Genomic DNA, 12,110 nt, shown 5'->3' with positions numbered 1-12,110 from the left:
CACTATCATTATTATTTATTACCTGAAAAGATCGTTTACTTCTTTTTTTACAAGGTGATCCATAGTCTGAAGAATCATTTAAGGAAATAAATTCAGAAAAACGAAATTTAAATTCAGATTTGTTAGGTGGTCCAAGACTTATAATGTCACCAATATTTAAAATTTGCACAGCTTCAGATTTCAACCTTTCTTCATTTATATAAATCCCATTTACACTCTAGAATATAATGAATAAAATTTTATTATATTAATTTTAAATATATCTATAAATTAAGTTTAGAAATTAAGAAATACTTTAATTTACACAAGAATTTATATTTATAATTTAGAACTATTCAAAAATATTTAGCAAGCAAAATAAAATGAATAAACTAAATATGAGCTGTTATAAATGAAAGTGGTATAAGTCCATTTTTGGAAAAAAATAAGTTAATGATAGTTTTAGTGAGACATAGATGTCCTTTGTTATATATTTAATAACACAGTCAATGATGTACAATATCCTCATAAATTAATCAAAAGAATATTAACTGTAATATGCTATCAAAAGAAAAAAAATATAAAAATAAAAATTCTTTCAATAGCATTTTACAGTCAATATTTATTTGATTAATTTATGAGGATATTGTACACCATTGATTGTGTTATTAAATATATATAAAAAAAGACATCTATGTCTCACTAAAATTATCATTAACTTATTTTTTTTTCCAAAAATGGACTTATACCACTTTCATTTATAACATCTGATTTTTTACATTAAAATGAGCAATTATTTATTGTGACATCATCACAATGCCAGGCTGCAGTTTTTAATCAAATCATGTATTTAGTTTAATTTAAAATATATGCTCTCCATCTCAAATTAGCAGTAGCTTGCCCCTGCACATCATACTTATTCTGTTAACAATATAGTTGTGCCAATCATCTATCTAACACCTTTTATGGGAAACTTTTTGAACTGAAATAACAACAACCAGCTTGCACTGGAAAATCATATATACAGCAGATAAAAGAGCACTTTATTTTAAGCAATATCTGATCATATTGTTAGGTGAATTAAATACTTCGAGTGGACGTCACACCAACTATTTTACTAATACAAGAGAAACATTCACATGAAGAGGCGTTAAGGAACATTAAAATAAATGTTTTATTTTAATGTTCCTTTATCTGATCGTATTTATCATATTGGAAATTAACAAAGAATGGAGGAAAATTTTTAATTCTTGATGCAAATAATCAAGTATCTTTGAGAGAAATTTTTGTTACAAGTATAGTAGAGCATCGATTATCCGACCCCCGATTAACCAACCACGTTCTAGTCGGCAAATTCAAATGTCCGCTAGTGATGTGATGCTGCTATATTTGGTTATGTCTTGGCTACTTTAATATTATTTTTGTTAAATTTTTGCATGTTTTAGCTGGCAGCACTGGCTCGACCATGAAAGGGAGGCTAGTATTTAAACCAGGCCTAATACACTATACTAATAATGTATTTTTTTCATACTTTTCGGTTATCCGACCAACCCCAGTCCCCAATTGAGTCGAATAATCGATGCTCTACTGTATATCTGAGAAACCACAGCAATATACAAATTTCAGATTTTCTTTTAAAATGAAAATATTTTAATTTTTAGCAATTAATTGTTTTATCAATAACACAATTTAACATCAAATTTTTTCTTCATAGTTTTGTATTTTACAAAAAGATTAATCTCAAAGTAATAGTAATCAATGTGATATTTTAGTATGCTTTTATAGGATTTATTAGCATAAGAAACCAATTGTGTACTATTGTATATGTGTCTATGCATTTTTATATAAAATATTAATTATCTATATAATCTTGAAAAATTTAAAAGTATATTTACAATATTTTTCACATATACTTAAATATGAATTTAAACTTGATTTACTTGAGAAAAGACCAGTTTAAATTTTAAAAAATCTTAGTTTATAAAAATCAAAATTTTATATATGGATTAAACATCTTTCAAAGTTGTTCTACTCTATCTTCAAATCCAAGCTGTAAAAACAATACAAAACTTTAAAAATATAAATAAGAACATATTTTCAAATCTTTAAAAAATTGTTCTCAAAGATTTCTGCTATTTGTTAAAACTTGTTTTTAAATTTGGATTTTTTGAATTTAAACTTGATAAGAGTGTCAAATATTTTTGAAATTACATTATAAAAAACTAGTACTAGTAACAATGAATTTAGATAATCAAGAATTCAAAATATCTTAAATATCAAAGATTAATAAATATTAAAACTTACTTTTGTATCTTGAATTTGCCATTGATTTTCTTCCAATTTTAATTTTGCATGAATTCGAGAAACTAAAGTTGATATGATCTGAACTGCTGCAATATTGCTTCTTCCAATTAATACCTAAAAAAATTATTCTGCTTAATAACAGATCTTAAAAACATAAATATGATAAACATTTCCTTATTAATTACTAATAAAGCAATCCACATATATTTCTCATTTGCTCATCAAATATTTTAAATCTGACTGATTTAAGAAAATGATAAAATTCTAAATAATCCATTTCTGTATTAACTTTCATGTTCAACAATGAGTTTAACATTACCACTAATAATTGTTCTGAACCACATTCTATCAATAAATAAAAACAAAAATCTCTTTTCACTGATAAATTTGTTTCCAGCAAGCATAAAAAATGGCATAGATCAATGAATATTTCTAAAATAATCGAAGACAGCAATATAATGATGTTCTGTTATAATTGTTATAATTTTTTAAGTTTTATTCAGTTTTTGTTGTGAATGTATCCATTTTGAAAAATTTCTTCTTAAAACTGATTGGAAATCAATTAACACACAAGGTAACCATTATCTAATGCTCTTATAGAATATTCAAAACTTGAAGCAGATCTTAGGTGTAGATTGAAAACATTTGTGCTGAGAATTAAAGTGCTTTGCTGGAGTAAATTATGGTTATCTTGTAAGTTAATTCATATCCATTTTATTTAATAAAACAAATTCAACTGATGATCTTCTGTCATGATTTACATCAAACAAATTATGGTAGATGATCAGTTAACAGTTCAGACTACGAACAATTGGATAATGAACACTTTCATGAAAGATTTTTATGTTCGGACAATAAACACCTCACAGAAGAAGCAACATAAAATAATGAATACTGATTGGCCTTCCCTTGTCTTCAGGCAACAATTCAAAACTTTTCAGAGCACGGGAGACGTCAACATCGACACTCAACCCAGTATATACTGATGAGATAGTATTCCTCTGAACTTTGAAACTCTCCCTTGTAATTCCTGCCTTTTATTTTTCTGACAGAAACAATGTTTTTATGATATTTGTGAGACTGTCGGGCAGGCACTCATTAATTTTGCATTGGTTTTTATTTTCGAAAGGTGAGAGTATAATAGCAAAGGTAGAGAGTGGGCAGAAGATGTCTGATATTGCTAGGCAGTATGGCTTGAACAGGTCTACAGTAGGCTGCAGTTCAGTCTTATCTAAGAAAGATACAGTATAATCAAGCAGCTAAAGGAGTAACAAAAATCACATATGAGAAATAAAGAACATTGAAGAGCTCATAATGGAACCTGAAATTGATCAGATGACAGAACATCATGAACTCTTGAATGAAGAACACCAAGAAACTCAGTGAGATGTGTTTTCTTCTGAAAAAAGAGGATTAATGCCGATATCTGCTATTAAAGATCTTTTGAAGTGACAGGATGTCAGAACAACGGTTTTAGAATGGATCCAACCAGGTTGAGGTTAATAGGCTTAGGGATCTCTACAATTACAATGCTATTAATTAATTCTGAAAAATCCTGAAGAGAGAAAAGCAATCGACATTAAACAGATTCTTTAACCCCCACAAACAAAAAAAACATGACTAATAAAAATGCAAGACTGTGTATATATGTATTTTTACTATTACATATAAATAAATGTAGTAAGAAAGTATATATTTTTCATTTTTTGGAGTTTCCAGAACGAATTAATAAAATTCCCATAAAAACCTATGATAAATCGATAATCAGTTAAAAAACAATTCGGATAGCAAACAAAGTCTTGGAATGGATTATGTTCATTAACTGATCACCCACTGTATTTCTTGCAACATATTTCATAATACCTCCAAGCTTCATCACTCACCATCCAAGCCCTATAAAATTAACATCATCATTATTGAACCTAGAAAAAACTGCTAATTTTCTGCTTTTTTAAAAAATAAAAGATTTTACAAAAGTTTATTATTTAAGAAAAATGGAACATATCCTGAGAACATTCATAGGAACACCAAGAAAAACATAATATTAAAACAAGATGTCTGGTAGTCTTAAATGAACCTTGCAATTTTTATTTGTTCATCAAATTAAAAATTGCGTCAAATAAACTCATTTCCAATATATTGGAGAGTGAAGAAAACATAAGCTGTATGAATGTATGAAACATACATTCATTTGTATTTAGTTTTTTCACTTTCTTAAACAATTTCTATAGATTTTTTTTCTCATAGAGTAACACTTGCTATCATACCATGTATTTGTTGTATATGCTTTAAAAGTTACAGGTTTAATGTCAAAAATTAAATCTAGAGAGATTGCCATCTTAGATATACATTCCACCAGATCATTGGATATGAGATTTCCTCCATATTCATCTAACAAAACTTTTTCTAATTTAACAGCAAATGAAGATTTAAATTCATCCTTCCATATTGCATGTTTACCAACATATCATCTATTAAGAACTGCTGATGTTATCAAAGAAATCATTGAAAAAAAAACGAGTGAGTGATCAGGACCTATATCTGATAAAACAGATAATTTATAATATGAGAATATATTTCTTGTGACATTATGACAAAGTCAATTACACTGTCTCCCTTAGTTGCATGGTAAGTAAAATCACCTCCTTTATCTCCTGGCAGTAAACCATTTTAAACACACAAGACTTATTTTCACAAACTGATAGAGAAGTTTCCCTGGGGATACTATAGATTACCACCTATGGAATTTCGGGACATTGAGTATATATCTGAACTGAGGGGACCAAGACGAGTTCAACAATACCCTACTTTTGGATCAGAGACGAAAAATAAGAAAGTTATCATACTTTTTTAATGCTTTCATGCAGACGGCACCGTAGTTGCTAGTGCTGCCATCTCGCGGTAAAGTCTGCAAACAAATTTAAAAAAAAAAAAGCACTCTGAAAGGCAAGAAATTGCACAAACAGTCGAATGCCACTTCCTTTTTTTTCTTCTGTTCAAGAACTATTGTGAATCAATAACTAGTGATGATAAACAATCGGTGGCTCCCCTCCTGGGGGAGTCCGTCGGGAGCACAAACAGTCGAACGCCAGTTCCTTTTTTTCCTTTTGTTCAAGCATCACGACTCCCAATTGCGATAGCACGGTCGGCTCGTAGTACTAGCCGACTGCGAGCGATAGCGAGACTGAGGAGCCGTAGCCCCCAAGGTCGATGAGCATGAGGGTGTGCAAAAAGGACTTAACTCAAACTGTAGACGATCGGTGTGCTCATGGATCAACATCTGCCTTTGTTAAAGGTATATATGGCCAACTTGCCAGACTGCATGTTAAACACACGATAGACACTTAGTGGAGAGAGCGACGCAACTCCTGATCATCACGTGATTGCTGAAAAAAGTATGATCACTATCTTATTTTTTGTCTCTGGACCAAAAGTAAAGTACCGTTGAACTCGTCTCAGTTCCCTCAGTTCAGATATATACTCAAAGTCCCGAAATTCCATAGATAGTAATCTATGGTACACCCGCTTCCCTCTATTATTAACAGTCAAATCCTTCAAAACTCTCAAGGCAATTTGTCAGACACTGGTACAAAATGACAAATAATCAGGGTGTCCCATTCTAGTGTTAAAATCTGACATAAAATCAAGTTAGTTCCATGTAGCAAGTAGTTTATTAGTAATGGCAAATGCACACATTCTGTTGTTGTCTACCATTATAGCTAATTGCATTTTTACTCAATATCAAATTTTTTTGATTGGCTGCCTCTGATATTTTATAGTCTCAGCAACAATCTCACATCATTTCCAACTAAGCATTTTATCCGTGTAAAACAATGTGTACAAAGAGCCAAACTATTAAAATTGCCAAGACATATAAGCATTTCCTTTCTTACAAGAACAGAAACTGCTTAAAGCACACTCTGGCAGCTTAAGTAATGCAGCTTTACTAGGAAATGTGTTCATCATTAGGTGAATCCGTGTATAAACTTGTATATTCATATATATACTGATTACCTAATGGCAACATCTGCCAGTACTAGGGTGGCCATCACCCAATGCCTAAAATGGAGAACACTGTTGGGGGGCAACACCTCTGCGCTTTTTGTTTTTTTTATACATGTATAAATAAAAAATAGAAAAATAAATTTGGTAATGCCTACGAGACCATCAAGTGAGCTGGGGAAGACGTGGGCATCGGCACTTGGTCAAAGCAACTTGCAAACAAAACATTTCTTCTTCTAGGGAGTCAGCAACAGTCTGCTTCCAAACTTTAATAACTCCAACCTCCTCCACCTCACCAGCCACATGTGAAACTTCTGTCTGGTTAAATGGAGAATTCTGCCAAAGTTCAAAAATGATTGGACCTTTCATCTCTGTTGTGCCCTCGTCCAATAAATATATGTGACCATTTGTAAACACTTGTGAAATTCTTTGGCCTCTTAATGAAGAAAATTGCTAAAGTGCCACTAGATCAGTGGTGTGGGCCATCTGGAAACGTTAACCAGCTTCCTCAATTCATTCGAAGTGACAACTGAACTATTTTTGTACACATTTTTCATCCTGGTCCAAAAAGGAGGACAAATTGACATCCGGTGCAAAGTGATGCCAGAGTAGTTAAATACCTGACAATCTGGCTTTTCACCAGACATCTGGCCACTCTAGCCAGTACTACGAGATCATCAGGACCTTATTAGAGCCGCAGACCAAGCCAACAGCAGTAAGGAACTCAAAGGAACTGATGGTCTAAACATAATCCTGTGCAAGACAGTGTAGCTTATAGTATATGTATAGTAAATATGGTTAATGTTACCTATGGTAGCGAACATGGCAGCTCGTCTCTGAAACAGTGGGGATGCACATTCTAACCTAACCTATTCTAATAATTTGGTTGGCAATAATTATGGTAATTTATTAGAATAGTGATTGAGTTGAGTTAATAACACGATCTTGTGTTTAACAATTAGAATAGGTTAGGTTAGGTTAGGTTAGAACGTGCGTCCTCACTGTTTCAGAGACAAGCTGCCATGTTCGCTACCATAGGTAACATTAACCGTAAATATATTACATCTTTAAAGTTCACCCTATTTTTGAAGGTCTTTAAAATTGCAGATAAGCTGATTTCGGGGGACTCTGTCTGGCAAAGGGTCACACACAGACCATCGACTCCTCTAGGCATGTTATACAGCTCTGATAGGTCTCAATCGCATCATTCAGAGCTGCATTTCTTTCTACCTATGAGTAATACGTATATCGCATTCATATCAATAAATGGTAACGTCCATTCACACGAGAATTATTATTATTTTGGAACTTTACAAATACATCAAAAACCAACCTCAGAATCAGTTAAAGGTATTGTCTTTCGTTTTTTTAAATCTTCCAAACAAAACATGGCACACAATCAAATAACCGCTTCCCGTATCGTAACAAATTCAAATTTACAACTACGAAAAGAAAAAAACGGTTAGTTTAAAACTTAACCGCTAGACGTCGCTTTATAAAATAAATCTTTTGAAAATTAATTAAATTTATATCGATATATAAATATTATATTTTGTGTTTGAAATAGTAATAATAAATTATCTGTTACAATAGAGCTTATAAATAATAAATTTCTGTTTGACGAATGAGAAACTGAAACGTCGTTCATTTAATGGCAACCTTCTAAAATGACGGCAAAGGAGACCCGGTGTTTTGTTGTCCTTTTCATGTTTTTATGCATATTACAATACGGGAATGGAAATCCCAAAAGGAAAGAGGTATATGGTATTTTTAGGCCAACATTTAAGTGATGGAATTAAATCGTAAATTATTATAGTAATTAGATTAATATATGGTAAAATTGCAGTTCTGAATGAGGGGTTTGGACTCCCAAATTTTAGACCCCTTCTATGGACGTAGTCAATGATTCTCATATGGTCCCAGCTGCCTCATTCGGAGCTGCATTTGTACCTAATGTGTTATAACTGAATTAAATAGACATTAATACACGAATTAAACAAATAAACCTCTATTAAATTTCATTTGTAGAAGAATAAATGTATGAAATTATATCAGAAACTCTTACCTGTGTATAGTTTTTTTGTGAATTTGAAAAAGTTGCAATTAGATTTAACGTTAAAAAATGAAACGGCATATACGGGCATTCCGACTTAATTAATGTCTGTAATTCATTCCTGAAAATCTGGTGTTCTACTGGAATATGTTAATCAGGAGCCTATTTACCAGTGGCGTAGCATGGGTGTCAGCCGCCCGGGGCGGAGGAAAATTTCGCCGCCTCCTTATTTAGGTATCTCAATTCAAAAGACTAAAATATACTGTAATTCTAAAGAACTTTTCGGCAAAGAACAATCATCATTATTGTATATTGTACAGGAGTATTGTGTATTTATTATGAAATTTTGCCGCCCCCTAAAAGTGCCGCCCGGGGCGAACCGCCCCTGCCGCCCCCACTACACTACGCCACTGCTATTTACTAATGCTTTAAATGGGAAAAAATTATAATGTGCTATAGTGTTAACTGAAGACTTCCAACTAATTTTTGAAAACAACTAAAATATGATAGAACACCTATATATATATATATTATATAATATATGGATAACAAGCCATCATATTACAATATAAAATGCTTGATATGTTTCTTTCTGATCACCAAACAGTTGCTTTGTATATAGTGACATGTACAATCTGCAAGTGCCTTACCATGTATATTATTTTCATGTTACAATACGGCTGCTATGAAAAAAAGAATACATTACAAAATATTCTTAATGATGTGTCTCACACTTCTGTAAATTGGATAGTTGATTGACTATTATTAATGTACAGTACAAAACTGTTTGGCTTTCTCTTATAGAAAGTCTAAACAGTTCTGCTATTGGGGATCATCATAAATTACATAATGCTATTTTTATACTTTCAACTACCATCTTACCCAACACATATACCTAGCCCCCCAAAATCACGTAAATCACATCATCTATCAATCTCCTTAGTTGCACTAAGGAATAATATTCAACATAAGATATTGAACATTAATTAATAATGTTCAAAGCAGTGACATAAACTATGGTTTGCTATGTAACACTTCAGAAATAAAAATGAATCATTCTGTCATTGTTACTCAAGGGCTGAGACCCTAGTATTATGTAACATTTTCCCCACTTTCTTGTAACGTTGTAACAGTTATTTATATACTCATAACCCATATCTGCATTATGTAATTTACAGTGGCATGCCGTCATTGAAAGCGGTGGAAGCGGCTCCATCCACCTTCCAATGACCTTCTCTTGTATTTTCTAAAATATGAATTTTTATATTTTAACGTACTTTGAATTAATTAAAATTAATATTTTATTATAACTGCATTATATATCTTATTAAAAATTCTATACTAGATGTGAAAAAAACGATAAGATTGCTATTGTATATTCGAATGTCAGTGGCGGAATGGAAGCGCTTCCGAGACAGCTTTTAAGACAAGAATAACTGAATGGTGTAAAGCAGCCAGAGGGCATTGGCGCATGCGCTTTACAGAGCACCAACCTCAGCCGGTTTAGCTGGTGGAAACTACACACATGTAACGCTTCCAACGATTCTATCCCTTAGCCACTGGTAGGGAACTATCTAAGTGAATTGTTTAAGATTTAAAAAGTAAAGAGTATTTAATGTTATTTTTATGTACGTTTTTTGCAAAGTTATATTTAGTTACAGTATAATTAAAAAGAAATTATAATTATATTGACAGATTTTCAGACATAAAATCTTTAGAATTTTTATCACTTTTAGATGTTAATAATTTTAATATTATGAAAAACAATTTTTCCAAGCGTGTTTTAATTCTTTAAATTAAGTAAATTTTATGGGAAATTTTTTGATTTATCTAAATTACATAGCAAATCGCAATATTTATATTCGTGTCCAGACTATATTGACAAGTAACTCTTGGACATAAAAAGTATCATAATTAATGACAATCCGAACAAAGACGTACTAAAAGAATTATATGATTTAATGTCATTAATTTTTATGGTACCATCTACCAGTGCGTCTGTTGAGCGCAGTTTTTCGACCACAAAGCAAATTCATACATTCGCCAGGCACACTCGGTCAGAGGACGATTGTGGTCGCTAGCATTGCTTTCGATAGAAAAAGAGCTTTTAAATACGTTGATGGAGTCGACGACCAGCGACTTTTATGATAAAGTAATTAACAACTTTGCGGTAAAAATCGCCGAATAGAATTAGTTTATAAAAAATTAATAAAACAAGTTTTTCTATCATTGTTTGTATCGTATCAATTTGTATTATGTATGTATTATTTGTATTTTAGAACTAAAATACATAAATTGTTTATTTTTGTCATTTCCAGTATTTGTTTAAAACTTTTATGGAAATGTGAAGTTCCGGACAGGTTTGACCCGTCACGAAAGACGCGAGAAAACGATTAATTTAGAGAAAGATTTATTAGTTTAAAAAAACATAGGTAAAAGTCGTTTGTAGTCGGACCCATTGTTTATATCAAACTGCCAGGCAGAAACCATAAATCGCGGAAGGAAGTCGTCCTATGATCGGTGGAAGATTGAATTCGTCTTCGATTTTGATTTTTCTTGCTCTCCAGGTAAGAGTCTCGTTATGATTAGTAACCATTGACTAACCACTTGGGAAGCGTGATTGAGAGAGAATGACCAATCAAAATGGATGAAAGAAAGAACGGAAATTGATATAATCTCCGACAATCGAGGACACCTGGCACTCGGTTAACGTTTCGAATAACCAAAACGCCGTGTGTCAACGCGCAAAATAAAAGAAAGAAAAAAAAAAACAATTTCTCATCTATTGTGCCAACCTGTAACCCGTGCCACTTCGGACTTAGACCATGTTCCCAACTCCAATGGACGAAGTCTCCCCGTGCCTTACAGACTTGTAAACGCCACTGTCCCGGGGCCACCTTCGATCGACCGTCGAAGAACCACATCGACGCTCAGGACGTCCGAACGGCTGATTGTCCTAAAGCAAACTGTTTTGTACATAGTATATGTTTATTTTATGTTAAAATAAACGGTTTTTGTCAGATACTTGTCTTCTTTGTCTCTACAGCCAACACCCATGTACGAATAGACCCTAGACCATTATTGACGCGCAATTAACTGATTGCCCCTGGAAGTCGGCTTCTTACAGAAACACAGCTTCCCTATCATCAAATGTCGTGGCATGCCACTGGTAATTTATGGACAGCCATTTGGTATGTTATGTTGCTGTGATGCCTTTTCCATTGCCAGCTATATTGAAGACACGTTCTCTTTCTTCACACTAGGAGTGCTTTCCAAAACAGCTACATGTGATTCTAACATACTCATCAATGAATTGTATTTGGAATGTAACTTGAAACTTTCCCACATTATGTTTAAGATGTATTGAATTTTGAGATGTAAATATAACATTATATAAACATTAAAAATATTGTATCAAGAGATATAATATATGCAAAAACATGTTGCATATATTATGAAGTTTGGATATTAAAATTAAAAGGCATTTTACCAGGAAAACATTAAGCAAGGGATACTTGTATATATTTTTAAAATATATATAAAAATAAAAATTATATGTTGCGAGGGGAAAAAATCAAAATTTTATATCTTGTGGTAATCTTTTTCTTTTAATAACTTTATCTATTGGATGTTGAATATGCTAATTTTTTTTGGCAATTTCTAATTGCATTTTGGTTCCATTTTTAAAAATAATCATTACAATTCATGTTTGCTCAATATGTGTTGTCACACTCTTTCTACATGAAAAAATTTTGATTACATTAAAATCAAG

General features: G+C 32.0%; 2 protein-coding genes across 2 annotated transcripts in view; one reads left to right on the top strand and one right to left on the bottom strand.

The window, feature by feature from the left end:
* Nucleotides 1-7,731, bottom strand: part of LOC136980329 (E3 ubiquitin-protein ligase rnf8-like) — a 33,370-nt gene extending 25,639 nt beyond the window's left edge. The window contains exons 1-3 of the mRNA XM_067276420.1: nucleotides 7,619-7,731; nucleotides 2,284-2,397; nucleotides 23-217 (exon numbers count right to left, since the gene is read on the bottom strand). Coding sequence (XP_067132521.1) covers nucleotides 23-217; nucleotides 2,284-2,397; nucleotides 7,619-7,675 — 366 coding nt within the window. The 5' untranslated portion in view covers nucleotides 7,676-7,731. The remainder of the gene's footprint in view (nucleotides 1-22; nucleotides 218-2,283; nucleotides 2,398-7,618) is intronic.
* Nucleotides 7,732-7,884: 153 nt separating this feature from the next.
* The window catches only part of Ostgamma (oligosaccharide transferase gamma subunit), a 31,614-nt gene continuing 27,388 nt past the window's right edge, over nucleotides 7,885-12,110 (top strand). Inside the window, exon 1 of the mRNA XM_067276448.1 lies at nucleotides 7,885-8,042. Within this exon, the coding sequence (XP_067132549.1) occupies nucleotides 7,953-8,042 (90 nt within the window). The 5' untranslated portion in view covers nucleotides 7,885-7,952. The remainder of the gene's footprint in view (nucleotides 8,043-12,110) is intronic.

This window comes from Centruroides vittatus, unplaced genomic scaffold (assembly GCF_030686945.1).
Source record: "Centruroides vittatus isolate TY-2023 unplaced genomic scaffold, ASM3068694v2 contig_694, whole genome shotgun sequence".
Lineage (NCBI taxonomy): Eukaryota > Metazoa > Arthropoda > Arachnida > Scorpiones > Buthidae > Centruroides > Centruroides vittatus.
This window is presented reverse-complemented; position numbering and strand designations above follow the sequence as displayed.